General features: G+C 36.6%; 1 protein-coding gene across 1 annotated transcript; it reads left to right on the top strand.

Annotated features, from left to right (window-relative positions):
- The first annotated feature begins 415 nt into the window (after positions 1 to 415).
- On the top strand, positions 416 to 5,460 carry LOC131613798 (uncharacterized). The gene is made up of 7 exons (XM_058885439.1): positions 416 to 427; positions 577 to 657; positions 768 to 866; positions 970 to 1,059; positions 1,288 to 1,536; positions 1,718 to 1,847; positions 1,964 to 5,460. Exons 1-7 carry the CDS (start codon positions 416 to 418, stop codon positions 5,458 to 5,460), a joined length of 4,158 nt encoding a protein of 1,385 aa, XP_058741422.1.
- The last annotated feature ends 10,851 nt before the right edge of the window (positions 5,461 to 16,311 follow it).

The following is a 16,311-nucleotide window of genomic DNA, read 5'->3' as shown; positions in this document are numbered from 1 at the left end:
TACTGCCATAAAAAAAATGGTTTTTTCTTTCAAATTTAGTGAAATATACTATAATTCCTTATTTATTTAATCATTCAGTTTAAAATATGGAGATATTAATTAAAGAGAAAATATATTTTTTAATTTTATATTTATTTCACTAAAAAATCTCCTCCATTGTCATATGAAGCAACACATCTATTTCACTATATTTTATTTTAAATATAAAATAATTAAAAACGGTTATGCTTAAAAGTTGCAAAATAGTTTACCGGGTCAAAGTTATTATATATATGATGGCAAAACATCAAAAAATTCTACTACTAGTTATAAGGGTTGAATCCGATTAAGGGTCTACAGGTTATAAGGGTTTGAATCCTATTGTTTACTATTGGTGTGTGTTTGAAACTTGTGGATTCTACTAAGGAAGACAGCGATGGCAATTCAGGTAAATAAGTAACTTTCACGTTTATATATAGTGTATTCTATTAAGGAAGACAGCGATGTCAATTATTATATTGGATGTGTATTTTCTAGATAATTAATTATATATGCATTCCATGAGTTATTAACTCTAACATTAAATTTGAGCAACAGTGGAATAAAGTTTTGGCAGCATTTTGTTTGATTGCAATTTTGCTTGAACCTTTGTTTTTCTACCTGGTCTATATTGACAAGGTATGAATTTTCCCATTTACTTAATTGTAAAATCTTTAAAAATTATGATTATATTTTTTTCCTACTTCCAAAAAAAATTAAAACTTTTTTTCTTAATTCATTTTCTATAGGAAAACAAGTGTTTTAGCATTGATTGGGAGACAACAACATACCTTGTTTTACTTAGAAGCTTTGTTGATCTTATTTATTTTCTGAATATGATCGTAAAGGTAATTATTTATTTATGGGATATAATTTTGCTTATCCATCTATTCATAAAATGATTTCATCTCATAAAAAAAATTAAATAACTGCTAAGTTTCTTCTTTGCAGTTTAGGTTGGCTTATATTTCTTTTAGGTCTTCGGTGGTGGCTAGCTTGTTTCTTTTCTTTGACTTATTGATTGTATTACCTCTTCCTCAGGTATATATCTTTCTTTGCCTTCACATTTTTTAATTTTTTTGATACTTGTGATTACATTCAATTACTATGTGTGCATGTTATCTCATTGTATTATCGATGTTTTAATAAATAGTCTATGGAAACATGAATATCATATGGATTAAAGATATCTTAATATGTGAAAAAGAATTTGGTTGTGCCATAAATTTGAAAATCTTTGTCATGATATATGATGTAAATTATTTGCAGATAATTATAATGTTTATCCTACCGACTTCACTGGGGTTAACAGGAGAAAAGTATATTGGGAGTCTTCTACACTTACCGATTCTTTTACAATATATGTATCGTATGGTCAGATTTTCGCCTCTAATACTTGAGTTGTCTCCAACCGGAGTTATATTTGAGTCAGCCAAGACAAATATCAGTAAAAGTATTCTATTTTGTATTCTATTGGTCAATGTTGTGGCTTCATTGTGGTACCTCTCTGGAACACAGGTAAGTAAAATTGACTTTGCAATCTTCATTTTCAAAACTATAAATTTGTTCATCAAAATAGTTTCATAATTTGCTTTAAATTCTAACTTTGCATGAAAAACCATAGCAATATCACTGCTCTCAAAAACTAAGTAGCTCGTTCAATTTACTTTTTTCTCACTGATTACAAATTTTTTTCCAGAGAGTTAATCAATGTTTGCAAGAGGCTTGCCATCTCGCTAATGTACCTAATTGCATGAAATTGATTAATTGTAATTCTGAATGGCGGAATATGTCAGCTACATGGAGCAGTGATAACGGTGCAAATGATTGTTTGAGTCACACATCTTCTTATTCTTATGGAATATTTTCCAGGATTGCACCACTTGCTACAGAAACTTATAGTGTGATGGAAAAATATGTGGTTGCTCACTTTTGGGGATTTCAGGTATGGCATCAAACAGCTTCATAAACAGATTCTCCCCTATCAGAGTCAAACATCTTTCCAGATTTCATTCTGACCATGCCGCTATTAGCATTTCTCTTGAAGCTGACGAATCTCACAACGCTGGTGGTAGAAAACGCCCTTACCTGTTTCGTTTTGAGGAGGCGTGGAGTAAGGATCCCAGGTGCGAAAGATTCGTGGAACAGATTTGGAATGAGCCCAGCAATAGAGGCCTTAATAAGTTTGAAAGGCTTAAAACTCTCGATGATTTGTTTAAAGATTATAGAAGGGGGGAGATCTCCAAGGAGATTAGACGGATTGAGGAGCAGTTGGGAAAGGATTTTTGTTGGGCGGAGGGTCGGGAGGACATTACTCGTAACAGGGCCTTGGTTCGACAACGTGATAAGCTGCTTCAAACGGAGGAACTTATGTGGAGACAAAGGAGTAGGGTTATGTGGCTTAAGTGTGGTGATAAGAACTCAAAATTTTTCCATGGTAAAGCGAATCAGCGGCGCAAGACAAACTCTATCAAGAAGATCAAGGATGAACACGGTCACTGGTGGAGAGGACAAGCGAACTGCGAACGAATTCTGGTGACTTATTTTGATGATATTTTCTCTTCTACCATGCCCACTGATACTGATATTGTTGAGGTCTGCAAAGTTGTTAAAGGAAGATTAAAGCCTGAACATGTCAGGATCTGTGAAGAGGCTTTCTCGGCTGCTGAGGTTAAATGTGCTCTGTTCCAAATGAATCCCTTAAAGGCACCTGGACCGGATGGGCTTCCTGCACTATTTTACCAAAAGTTTTGGCATATAGTGGGAGGTGACATAAGTAAGTTAGTGCTGGACATCCTCAATAATCAAAAACATCCTGGAATCATTAACAGCACCCATATAGTTCTTATTCCCAAATGTAAAAATCCAGCCAAACCGAAGGACTTTAGGCCCATCAGTCTTTGCAATGTGGTGATGAAATTAGTGTCGAAGGTGATTGCTAACAGGTTAAAGCTTTTCCTACCGGACATCATCGATGAAGAACAGAGCGCTTTCGTCAAAGACCGACTGATTATGGATAACGCCTTGATTGCGATGGAATGTTTTCACTGGATGAAAAAGAAGGTGAAAGGGAAGAAAGGTACCATGGCCCTGAAACTTGATATGTCAAAGGCGTACGATAGACTCGAATGGAAGTTTATTGTGGAGGTCCTCTCGTCTATGGGTTTCCCTAGATCGTTGGTTGTTTTGATTGAGAAGTGTATCTCCTCGGTGTCCTACAAGGTGTTGATTAATGGCGCCCCTAGCAGAAGTTTCACACCGGAGAGGGGTCTTCGTCAAGGCGATCCCCTCTCTCCTTACCTTTTTATCCTGTGCGCTAATGTTTTTTCAGGTATGATTAAGGAAGCTGCCAGCAAGAAGGAGATTCACGGCATCAAGGTCGCTCGCAATTCCCCCATGATCACTCATTTATTCTTTGCTGACGATAGTTTGCTCTTCGCTAGAGCAACTCTGGAGGAAGCAGGCCGCATTAAGGAGATTCTCAAATCTTACGAGTGTGCCTCGGGCCAAGTGGTGAACTTTGATAAAACCGAAGTGTCTTTTAGTAAGAATGTGGGAGAGGTCACTTGCGCAAATATCCGGAACAGTCTAAATGTCAATGCCGTCTCTAATCATTCCAAGTATCTTGGGCTGCCCGTCATTCTTGGGAGATCAAAGAAGATTGTTTTCTCTATGCTGGTGGAAAGAGTTTGGAAAAAAATCAAAGGTTGGAAAGAAAAATTCCTTTCTACTGCAGGGAGGGAGGTGCTCATAAAAGCTGTAGTGCAAGCTATCCCCACTTATGTGATGAGCTGCTACAAACTTCCTATTACTGTTTGCAACGAGCTCGAAGCCTTGATTGCCAACTTTTGGTGGGGAGCGAAGAACGGGGAGCGGAAGCTGCATTGGTTGAGTTGGGAGAAGATGGCTAAGGCTAAGAACTCGGGAGGAATGGGGTTCAGAAGTATCAGTGACTTTAATACTAGTCTTCTCGGTAAACATTACTGGAGACTTCTGTCACAAGACGATTCATTGGTGGGAAAGGTTCTAAAAGGAAGGTATTTCCCCAGGGGTTCCATTGACTCTTGCGATGTTGGTTATTGCCCCAGCTATGCTTGGAGAAGTATTATGGGAGCGCGGGATGTGGTGCATCGAGGTGCGAGATGGGGAATAGGAAACGGAGAGAAGGTGAAGATCCTAAATGGCGGTTGGATTCCGGGTAATCCTGAGTTTAAACTTCTGTATGGTGCTAGAAATGTAGGAGAGGAGGATCTTGTCAGTGATCTTATTGACAAAGAGTTGGGTGTCTGGAAAAGAGAGGTTATTTATGACTCGTTCTCCCATGAAGATGCCAAGAAGATTGTTAGCATACCCCTCTCAAGGCTCCCAAACGATGACAAGTTGGTGTGGCATTTTGAAAAGAGTGGAGAATTCTCGGTAAAAACTGCGTATCACGCTACGCGCTCGCACAGGGCTTCTCTTCTCCCTGGCCCTTCTGTTTTACATAACCATAGCCTCTGGAAGCTGATTTGGAAGGCGCCCATCTACACAAGGCAGCGGAACTTTTTGTGGCGGGTGGCTAAAGATATCCTTCCCACGAGGGGGAATCTCGTCAAAAGAGGTATGCCCATTGATCCTTCATGCCCCTTCTGTCAATCCGGAATTGAGACTCTGCAGCATATTTTTATGGATTGTCACTTTGCGAAACAAGTTCTTTTCGCGTCTCCCATAGGCTACCGTACTCCCATCTGTCTTGATGTGAACTTCTGGATTCAATCTGTTCTAGAGGGCAGTGATGTCTATAGTGTTCAGCTGTTCTGTGCCTGCCTCTACAAAATCTGGGCAGCTAGAAATGTAGTGGTGTTCCAAGGGAAAGCTGTTTGCCCTATTGCAGTTGCAGGTGGTGCTTTTGATTATGTGCAGGACTTTGTTAGATGGCCTCCAGATCCTTATGGGAAAAATTTGTCTTCTACTGCGAGGAAGGATGTCTCTTTCCCCCAGGATGTCTTTGTTGCACAAGTGGATGCTGGGCTCACGGAGGCAGGCGATACGGTGTTTGGTTGTACCTTCAAGGACCCTTTCGGCAAGACGCTGATGGCTGCCAGTAAGAAGGAAAATATCCTGGTCGATCCCAGCATTGCTGAACTCTTGGCCATTAGATGGTGCATTCTCTTAGCAGCTGATCTTAAGATGAACAAGATTGTGTTCCAGTCAGACGCGTTGGTGGTGGTAGATTGTATCAATTCCATCTCTTGTAATGCCTCCCTCGATCCTATAGCGGCGGAGTGTCGGTTACTTTTGAGTTCTTTCTCTTTTAGTTCTGTTATTTTTATTCCTAGGGTCTGTAATTCTGATGCACACAATGTTGTGTTGCTTGGTAAGGCTTATGGCTCCCGGACCTGGTTAGATGGTATCCCGGGAGCGAATTCTGTATCTCCGGCTGTTTTAGGCCCTTTGATCTAATATAAGTATCCTTCCAGTCAAAAAAAAAAAAAAAAAAAGGTATACACTTTGTTCTTTTAGTTTCTATCTTTGCTTATTATTATATACATTTTTCCTATAATATAAAGTTAAAACGATTCCAATAAACTTAACAAAATGTTCTTTCTTTAAAGATAAATAGCATAATAACATAAGTTTTTAACTAAAAAATATATAATTAAAGGGATGTATGATGAAAAAAATATAATTTTCTATGGAAATTTTGTGAACCATTCAATTTTGTGTTAAAGTAACCACAATTTACATGTGTATTTTCAACAACAAATAATGGTTAATAGATTTTTTTTTTGTATATTTGAAAATTTTGATAACCATATGCTTGTTTAGACATAATTTGTGAAAATCTACAAATTATAATACATTCAAAGTAGTGATTAATAAAGTTTAGTGCATGATGAGATTTGACACTTTGCATGAATGGATTTAAGCATGCAAATTGTGTTCGAATTTCTTTTCTTTATTGTTAAATTTGTGGTTTAAAATATCATTTTGTAAGAGTTAATAGGTTATAAAAAAATGGTATTTTAATTTTCATATGTAACTTTACAAACACTTTCATATCATTTTAATTTTTTAAGAAGAATGAGTAATACAAATGTTAAGCATTGGAAAACATGATAAAATGATCTCTAACATTATTTCCAATACTAATGTATACCAATTACTTTTTTATGATCTTTAATACAGCAAGTCTCTAATTGTGCAAGAAATCTTTCACCAAGCAATTTTGTGTGGGAAATCCGATTCACATGGTTCATCACTGGAGTAGGATTATTATTTCATGGGCATCTAATCATTAACACGCGAAAATTTGTATATGCCCTTCAAGAAAGGTAGAACGTTTTTCTCTTACTTATGTGCCAATTTTAGATATAATAATTGTGCCAATTTTTTTTTTAAACTTATCTACAGATGTTGTTTTGACTAATGCTGCAACTTTTTTATTGAAGATATTCTGATGTGTTCTTTCCTTAAGATTGTAACATATTAAATACATTTTTCCGTCTTGCTTACAGGAGGCTAGAAATGCATCTTAGACGTCATTATGTTGAGGAAAGGTTGAGGCATCGTCGATACCTAGAAGGTCTCAGAAGGTATGAAATTTCTTAATTATTATTATTTTTGGGATCACACTAACGTTTCCATAATGCATTTATAAAATTAAGGATAACAAATAATGTCTGAATTATGGATACTATGTTTGTCATGCAGGAGATGGTTATGAAGACTTTGCCACAAGATCTCGTGACATACATACAATACATATTTTAAAATTTGTTAAAAATAATGTGTTTTAACTTTTAACATTTAAAATAAGATTAAGATTACATATTAAGTGGATTTTTTTTCTGGATTTTGATGTTACAAAAACTTCAAAATCTCCCCTATAAAGTTTTTATGTGTAAATAATAGTAGTTTCAACTAACTGAATTAACCTTTTTTAATATAAAAAATTATCCACATTATGGCATTTTAAACTGCCACTATATTAATTGTTTACCTAGTAGAACATATAAACTTGCACCATAATCCAAGTATCTTATATTTCTAAATTCAGAAAACTATTTTCACCCTACAAAAGTATAGTTGTTGATCGCTAATATAACATTTATTAGAGTAAGTGTCTCTGAAGCAAAAGTCAACATCAATATCACTCAATTAATTTTCACAAAGAACATATTACCACTAGCATAAGTTAAATCTAGTAACATTAATTATGAAAAATAATCTTTCATCCTTGAGAAGCTCGTATGATGAGTAAATGTTCTTGGGAGTTTTATATATAGAGGCTTGCATAATGTCCTTGAATCATTCGCAACTCTAGTGGTAAAGGTTCCAATGTCATCTTCTTTAATGAATAAAGCTACACATACATATTTAAGAATTATGTAAATTAGCAACAAAAAAAACATATATATATATATATATATATATATACACACACACACACACGCATGACATTGAAAATGCACAAACGCTCTCTCCTCTCTCTAGATTTCATCGGTTTCACTTAACCCTGTTCATCTTCATCTGGGCTATTCTCTATGGAATGGCAACGGGTTGGGAGGCGTGGTTTTTGGAATCTGTCTGTTCGTTGGGACGCATTCCCGTACGGAGGTGGGCAAGTGAGAAACAAGGCGGTGGTTTCTTCGTTTTACATCTCAGAGTTTCTGGAGCGTACAAGGGCTGTCGATTTATTCAAACTTTTTGGTTGTGTGGGGGAGGTGGTCGAAGTGGTTATTCCACCTAAATGAAACAAATTTGGTAAACAGTTCGGTTTTGCGAGATTTGAAGGGGTTGAGGAGGAGAGATTGTTGGCGGTTAAGCTAGATAACATTATTATTTATGGTAAGAAAATTCATGCCAATCAACCAAGATTTATAAGGTTTGACGGGAGAGGGATGGAGAATGCAAGAAGCCAGCGCAAGGAGTATGCAAGAAGTCAGCGTAAGGATGTTATTGGGACGGACTCTGCCTCTTCTCAAATCCCTGTTAAGGGGAGTGGCCTAGGAGTGGGAGCTTTCACTTATGCTTCTGCAGTTGCTAAAGGAAAGAGGAGTGGGAATGTTTTGGAAGCAGAGATGGAGGTTCCTCTAATCGTTTATAAATCTGATGAAGCTCTCAAGAATAGATGGAAGAAAGCTTTTATAGGGGAGGTTCTATATCCTAGAGAGTCTTACAATGTTCAAACCCACATGGAGATAGAAGGTTACTAATTTTTAGTCAAATTTTTTCCGCTAGGAGCTAATCTATGCTTATTAGAGGAGTCGGAGGAAGGAGTTATACATGAACTGCTTAGTGATTCGTCGCAGTGGTGGAAGCAATGGTTTCGATCGATTCGCCCGTGGTAAGAAAGCGATATAGATTCAGAAAGAGTTATGTGGGTTTGAGTTCATGGTGTTTCATGCCATGCTTGGAATGTTGCTTTTTTCATTGATCTTGCTAATAGCTTGGGGTTATAAATCTGTTGTGATGAGGATACTGTCTGTCATACCCCAAAATTTGCCCATCACATATTCCTACTCAAACTCATACCAAAGTTCAAAGACTCAAGGACACACTCTCCTAAACAATAACCCTCAAACTAGGGTTTTGTCTCTCTCCAAGTAAAATCAGGTTCTGATACCTCAAATGGATCTCATGGCCTCTCATATGCTTCAAAGGGTCCTCATGCCAATTTTCAAGCTCTGATTCATGGGATTGCTCAGTCAACTGCTAAAATGATCAATAGTCGACTAGTTTGACCTAAAAGTCAACTGTGGTCAAATTGTACTCAAAATTCCTGATTTTTGGTCAACATCAACATTCTAATGTTATATTCATCATTTGATCAAAAGTTGATCACGATTCATCAAGAAAAGATCAAAAATCCACAAAAATACAAAGTTGCTAAATTATGGTTTCTAGGTAAAAGTCAGCTGAACTTGGACTAGCCATATCTCTCTCATACTTTCTCATAAATTCCTCAATCAAAGCTCATTCTCAAGGAAATTTGATTCTCTACAACTTTAATATTGGGCCCAAGATCAAGAAATGCTTCCGCATGAGAGATATGAGCCAATACATTACAGGTCCTTCTAGAAGATCGCAAAAAGCTGTTTTTTGTCAGAAGCCATATCATCAAGATAAAATCTCCAAATGAAAAATATATTCCAAAGTGGATTATAGAAGACATCTTTAGCTTTCCAAAAAGTCGTAGATTATCTCCATATGATCAAAATTGAAGGAGTTATTGCTTGCACAAGTTGGTCGATTTTCAAGAAAAACATAAAAACCTAATTGCATAGTTTTGTGTTTTTGGACTAATGGGCCTAACTTTTGGATTTCAAACATGTCCATGGGCCTTATAACTACCTTTTAATTAATTATTTTGTTTTTATAATATTTATCTTATTTATTTTAATTTTTAATTCATTTAAATATGAATAAATCATTATAAATATGAAGAATTAATTTTAAATCAAAGATTTTATTTTGTAATCAAATCCAATCATCCAAATGCTCCATATTATATGAAAATTTCGTGCAAGATTGATTGGAAAAAGAATGGAGCAAAAATATAAAGATTTGAATGAATTTTCAATCAAATCATCTTCAAATTTTCTCTCACAAATCAACTCGATTTCCAAGCAAGTTTGTAACCCTAATTGAGCCCTATATATACCTCACAAAGCTCAGCTATTGGGGGACATTCTTGCAGCCAAGGAAATAGGGTTTCAAAGTTTCAAAAAAACTCAAGAAGCTAGAGCACGATTAATTCTTCTTCTCAGCCCCTTTCAATCCAAGCCAGCGCATTAGTTCTCTCCCTGAGGAAATTTAGAATGTGTATGGACTAGTGCATGAATCTCATATCACGTAGATACCATGACATGTGTTGTTCTTACTCATTCAAAGTTGTAATTTTGTTTTTGGTTATCCCACGCGTTTCAATTTGATTTGGTGCTTTTAATGTGTTTGTGATCATGTTTAGGGTTAGTTAGAACCATTGTTTCAAGGTTTTAAGGCAGGAATAAGAGAATGCCATTGTTAGGGCATTGAAGAAGGAAGCTTTCGTTTTCACGCATAAAGGACGTTCCAGTACAAAAAGATGCCACTAACAAACTCCCAGCATCTGGTTTATGAGATCTAGGCTAATAGTTTGCTTGTCTTAAATGTTATTTCGTGTGTTTGATTTTTCAGGAATTAGCTACCAATTATGTTGCAGGATCCGTAGCAAAACTGTCGAAGAATAGTGGCAAAATCGTAGAAATATCCTGTGGTTATTTGAAGAAGACGAAGAAGACCTTCCTGGCCACGCGTGTGCTTTTGGTTTGCTGGTCAACAATTCCCATATTTCTCTCTCGCTCAGATTGGTTACGTTACTAATTGAGAGGCCCGTTTTGACTTTGCTCCACTAATTCACGTTTTCTTTTTATTTTTCGTTGACGGATTGGTTAACAGTTAATTTGAACAGCGCAGGTGGCGAAGTTGTTACGTGGGTGATCAAGAGGACCTGGGTTCGATCCCAGTGTCCTATGATTAATTTTGCAATTTGTTTGTTTTCACCAATTCATAGATTTGATACACACGAGTTGTAAGGACGCACCGTATACCTTCAGATCTTGGCCATTGGATCATTGTTGGAGTCAGATCCAAGGATCACTATAACATGCGCACCATGGACGTGCAAACTTCAACCTCACCAGATCCAAGACGTTGCTGAGTTTTATGGATCATTGGGCTCATTCTAGTCTGGGCCATACCGTCTATTTTACTGACTGCACCCCCCTGGTTTTTTTTCATTCCATTCTTTTTGTGTTTAATTATTCTAACCCATACTAATTTAAAAATCAATCATGAAAACCATAAAAAATGCTTTTTTTTCAAATTAGTTTAGTAACTTTTGGGCTAATTTAATTTAGGTTAGGATTAGCAAATTATTTTTTCTTAATTAATTTTAGTTAATTAATTTAATAATTAGGATTATGTTAAATATCGAGGTTAATTTTATTTAATTTAAAATTAGGTTTAGGTTATAATTAGTTAAGTAATTTTAATTAACTTATTAATTATGTTTTATCAATTTAATTTTGGTTCAATTTTAATTAGTTAGTAATTAGTTTAATTAATTTAATAATGACAATTTAGACTTAGGATTATTTTCACGTATTTTTTTAAACTCCAAATTTCAATTCGCGATTCTTTTCTCATCTCCAAACTCCTCTAATTGACGCATGATTGTTTATTTCTTCCTTTATTTATTTTACATTTTAAGGTTATTTAATTTCTCCCTTTTATTTAATTATTTAATTTCGTATTTTAAATTATAGAAATTATATATAGGTCGCTCATTCGATTTTTGATGTAATAGTAATTAGGGCTTTACTTTCTCGCATTTTAATTTTCGCATCCATAAAATGTTTTAAATTTTTGTATACTATTAACTGCATGGTTAGTAAATAGGGAGTGACAAGATAATCAATCAATCGCTAGCTAATCTTAATGCAAGATAAATACTCGAATCTAACTCACGTGATTGCTTCACACACCCACCTCTAGGGTGACTCCTCTTCGTTGCCTTTCGATTCAATAGTCAAGTCCCTTCGAGCGTAGGGATACCTTAGCCTGCTGCCTACGATTCTAAATCATCATAGTCCCTTTGATAAAAGATCATAGTCCCTTCGAGTTGCCTACGATTAAAATTGATCTTGTCCCTCGACGTTGCCTCGATAAATGATGATTGTCCCTTCGAATGCTAAGGTATCCTTACTGGTTGCCTACAAATGACTATTCCATCCTTTCCTAAAGACTTCCTACCTCCCATATGGTATGGATAGACTTATGGCAAACGATGACCCTCGATGACCCGATACATCCAATGAAATGACTACCTACCCTCCTTATGGTATGGATAGCCCTTTCGAACGAAAGACTTAAAGAACAAGAAAGATCCCAATCTTAGGGTAGGTAGATCTTAAACTGCTTGCTCACAACAAACTTTCAAATTACTTTTCACACCTCTTTCCAAACAAATTTCCAAAAGGCTACACTTATTTACAAGTTAAAGTCCTTATTCAAAATCTTTTCTAAACACACTACATTTATTTTCAAACAATTCAAACAAACAAGTGAGCTAAGCAATTAAAAGCCCATGGATAACCATGGATACAAAGGGTGCTTACACCTTCCCTTTGTATAACCTACCCCCCGAACTCAAAGTCTTTTCAAAGGTCTTTCCTGTTCTTTTGGCCTTTCCAATTGGATAAAATAAAAGTCGATGGCGACTCTTGCTATCCGCAACATTTCAAAAAGTTAGTCCACCGTATTACACTGTCTCAAGTAGAAATATGGATATTGCTAGAATGATGATTAGAGTCCCGGTTGCCTTTAAGCTGAAGGAATATGTTTTTGTCTCTATAGACGGAGTAGAATTTTCTTTGATTCTCAAGGAAGATTCTTACGGACCAGTTCGGTTGGTGGAATCAAAACCTTTTGTTAAGATTAGCGTGCGTTCTTCTTCTTTTTCTAGAGATTATCTCTATGCTTCTGGGGACAGTAACTTTGAAGAAGGGGGGATGAGGAACTTGGTAGTTCTTGTGATACTTTGTTCAGAACTAGTAAGAAGAAGGAGGCAGGGGCAGTTGAGGATAGTCAAATGGGGGTGGAGGAAAGCAGTATAGGCAAGGGAGAAAAAGATGGTCTGATGGGACTGGACGTTACGCAAAGCAGTGACGAAAAGGTTTTATTGGTGAAAGAAGTTGCGGTTTTCGAAGAGGCGGTGAAGGTGGCGTGTGAGGCCAAAAGACTTGATCATAAAAATAGGAACTTTTTCTCTGATTCTATATATGAACCTACTTTTTATGTTTCTAAAGTTATGGAAAGTTGTGACTCAAAAGTGGGGCCCGTTCCTATTCTCTCTCCTATTAAGAAGGATTTGGTTACTGTTTCATCTAGGAATAAGGGATTTAAAAAGCAACCAAAATTTAAACAGATGGTGGATTTATGTGGGCCCAAACTTGGTACTATTTCGAAGCATTCTATTGGAAAGAAAAAGGTTTCGAAACAGAGCGAAATTCCTTCGCTTCCCTTGGTTACGAAACATAGCGATTATCCTTTGCTTCCCTTTCAAGTTGTTAATGTTCTACCTGAAGTCTCAACAGATTATGTGGATTATGGTATCAAACCCAGTGTTTCTGATATAATGAGGTGCAACCATAGAACTTTATCAAACTTTGATCTCTCTGCTGAAGGAAAACTTGAGACCTTCATAGCTAAATTGGGGGTGGTTTCTGGCGACACTAGAAGGGACGTTGAGGAAAAGCTAGATGATCTGAAGAGAGTGGTAATAGAAAGTATGGAAGGTCGGCAAGAGCATTTAGAGCGGCTGCGATGATCGATTGTTCTTTCAACATAAGGGGGGGAGGTAGCTTAGTCAAGAGGAGAAGAATTAGTCACATAATCCGGAAAGGGAAGGCAGATATGATTCTAATTCAAGAAATTAAGCTTAAAGATGTGTCAGATTTGGTGGTTAAAAGCATGTGGGGATCGGAAGATGTTGGCTTTTCTTTCTCAAAAGCAGAAGGTTTATCGGGTGGTCTTCTATCTATGTGGAAGAAACAAAGTTTATCGGTGTTGTTTTCCTTTAGCGGCATTGGATATCTTGGGAATAAAGTCTCTTGGAATGGAGGTATTATTTATATTGTCAATGTTTATTCGGCTTGTTCTTTAAGTGATAAACGTGCTCTTTGGCCTCAATTGTTGATTTTATAACAAAAATTTCTTGATGGGGAATGGATCATAGGAGGTGATTTTAATGCGGTTAAAAAAAGAAGTGAGCGGATTGGTTTTGGCGTAGGTAGGAGTAATGTTGAGTGGAGGGAATTTAATGATTTTATTGAAGAGAGTGGTTTGGTGGACGTTCCGTGCAAAGGCAAAAAATTTAGTTGGTTTAGTGGAGATGGTAAGTCTAAAAGTAGAATTGATAGATTCCTTATGTTAGATTCCGTTGTTTCTTCATGGGGTGTAGTGGGTCAATTGATTGGTTCTAGGGATATATCGGATCATTGTCCGGTGTGGTTGATTTTGGAGAAGGAGGATTGGGGTCCTAAACCTTTCAAATTCAACCATGAATGGTTTACCGACAAGAATTTCATTTTGTACGTTGAGAAGGAATGGAGGGGTTTGGAAGTGTAAGGTAGAGGTGACTATGTTTTGAAAGTGAAGTTAGGTCTCATAAAAGATCGTTTGAGATGGTGGAACATTAATATCTTTGGCAAGTACGATTTAGAAGTGGAGGAGGGAGTTCGGGATCTCAATGCTTCAGATGATATGGAGCTTTGGAATGAGGAGGTTGTTGTTAAGAAAAATAAGGCGTCTAAGAGAATTTGGTTGAATCTCAAGATAAAGGAGAATATGCTAATTCAAAAGTCTACAATTAAGTGGTTGAATGAATGGAGATAATAATAGTAAGTTTTTTCATAGAGTTAAGAAGGAGAGGAGAAGTGGGAATCACTTGAGTTCTTTTAGTTTTAGCGATGGATTGGTGAATTCGGTGGAGGATGTTAAAGAGTGGTTAAAATGCATTTTGAGGATAAATTCAAAGAAGATTGTAGGGTGAGACCTATCCTTGATGGAATCTCGTTGAATATCTTAAGTAGGGAAGATAATGTTTCTCTTGAAGTTCCTTTTTCGGAAAATGAAATTAAGGAAGCGGTGTGGAGTTGTGATGGGTCGAAAAGTCCGGGACCGGATGGTTTTTTCTCCTTTTTATAAAGAGATGTTGGAACTTTTTGAAAGATGATGTTATTCTTTGTTTCAATGATTTTTATAAAGGGGCGGTTTTGTCGAAGGCTATTACCTCTTCTTTTCTTTCTCTTATTCCGAAATATTCTAATCCTTTATGTCTTGATGAGTATCGTCCAATTTGGTTAGTGGGTTGTATTCATAAAGTGATTTCGAAGTTGTTGGCCAGAAGAATCAAGAAGGTCCTTACGTCGATTATTTCTAATTACCAAAGTGCTTTTGTTCCAGGAACGCAAATGATTGATGGGGTTTTAGTGGCTAATGAATTGGTGGATTATGCGACTAAGGAAGGGAAGGAATGTCTCCTTTTTAAAGTTGATTTTGAAAAGGCATATGACAAAGTTAGATGGAATTATATTAGATTTATTATGAGGAGGATGGGGTTCGGGTCTTTATGGATGAAATGGATGAAGGCTTTGGTCTTCACTAGTAAGATGTCGGTCCTTGTGAATGGTAGTCCTACTAAGGAGTTTGGAGTGGAAAGGGGTTTACGTCAAGGAGATCCTATTTCTCCTTTTCTTTTCGTGATAGTGGAGGAGGGGTTAAAGGCGTTGATAAACAAAGCGGTGGAAAACGGTGATTATAAAGGTTTTTTTGTGAACGGAAAGTGTTTCATAGATGTTCTCCAATTCGCGGACGATACTTTATTGGTTGGAGATGGAAGTTGGAATCATCTTTGGGCTATTAAGTCGGTATTGAAAGGTTTTGAATTGGTGTCGGGGCTTGGTATTAATTATCACAAAAGCAAGATCATTGGTATTAATATTAATCCTCACTTTTTGGAAGCGGCAACGTCTTTTCTTTCTTGTAGAATGGAGTCGAAAGAATTTAAATACCTTGGTATATCTATAGGATCTAATCCTAGAAGAATCTCATCTTGGAAACCTCTTTTGGACAATTTTAGGAAAAGATTCTATACCTGGAAAGGGAGATGTCTTAGTTTCGGGGGGAGAATTACTCTTTTGAAGTCGGTCTTGAGTAGCCTTTCGATTTTTACTTTATCTTTTTACAAAGCTTTTAAGAAGATTTTAGGGGAGATTGATAAAATGCAAAGTAATTTCTTATGGGGGGCTTCGGAGGAGAAAAGGAAAATTCAGTGGATAAATTGGAAAGATGTTTGTCTACCCATTGACAAAGGTGGTCTTGGCCTAAGGAATTTGGAAGATTTCAATCTTGCGCTTCTTTTAAAACGGAGATGGAGGATTTTAGGAGCTACCGATTCTTTGTGGTTTCGGGTTTTAAAGGCGAGATATGAGGATGTTAAAGTGAAAGCTTTGGTTGGAGAATTGATAGCCAACAATCAGACTAGCAAATCGGTATGGTGGTCAGATTTAATTGCTTTGGGAAAACATCTTCCGGACAATTTTTTTGTGTCCAATATCGAGTATCGCGTTGGTCCCGGCCATTATATTCCTTTTTGGCACTCTTCTTGGTTGGAGGCAGGAATTCTAAAAGATATTTTTCCGGGTTTGTTTTCGTCTTATCTTTTGCAGGATGTCGCAATTTCCGGAATGGGAGGATGGGTTAGTG

Source organism: Vicia villosa, linkage group LG6 (assembly GCF_029867415.1).
Source record: "Vicia villosa cultivar HV-30 ecotype Madison, WI linkage group LG6, Vvil1.0, whole genome shotgun sequence".
NCBI classification, from domain to species: Eukaryota; Viridiplantae; Streptophyta; class Magnoliopsida; order Fabales; family Fabaceae; genus Vicia; species Vicia villosa.
The sequence above is the reverse complement of the archived record's forward strand: the minus strand, read 5'-3'. Positions and strand labels throughout refer to the sequence as shown.

Coding starts and splice junctions, on each gene's coding strand:
- LOC131613798 (XM_058885439.1), top strand. Junction 658..767: donor ACCTGGTCTATATTGACAAG/GTATGAATTTTC, acceptor CATTTTCTATAG/GAAAACAAGTGTTTTAGCAT. Junction 1,848..1,963: donor TGATAACGGTGCAAATGATT/GTTTGAGTCACA, acceptor TGGGGATTTCAG/GTATGGCATCAAACAGCTTC.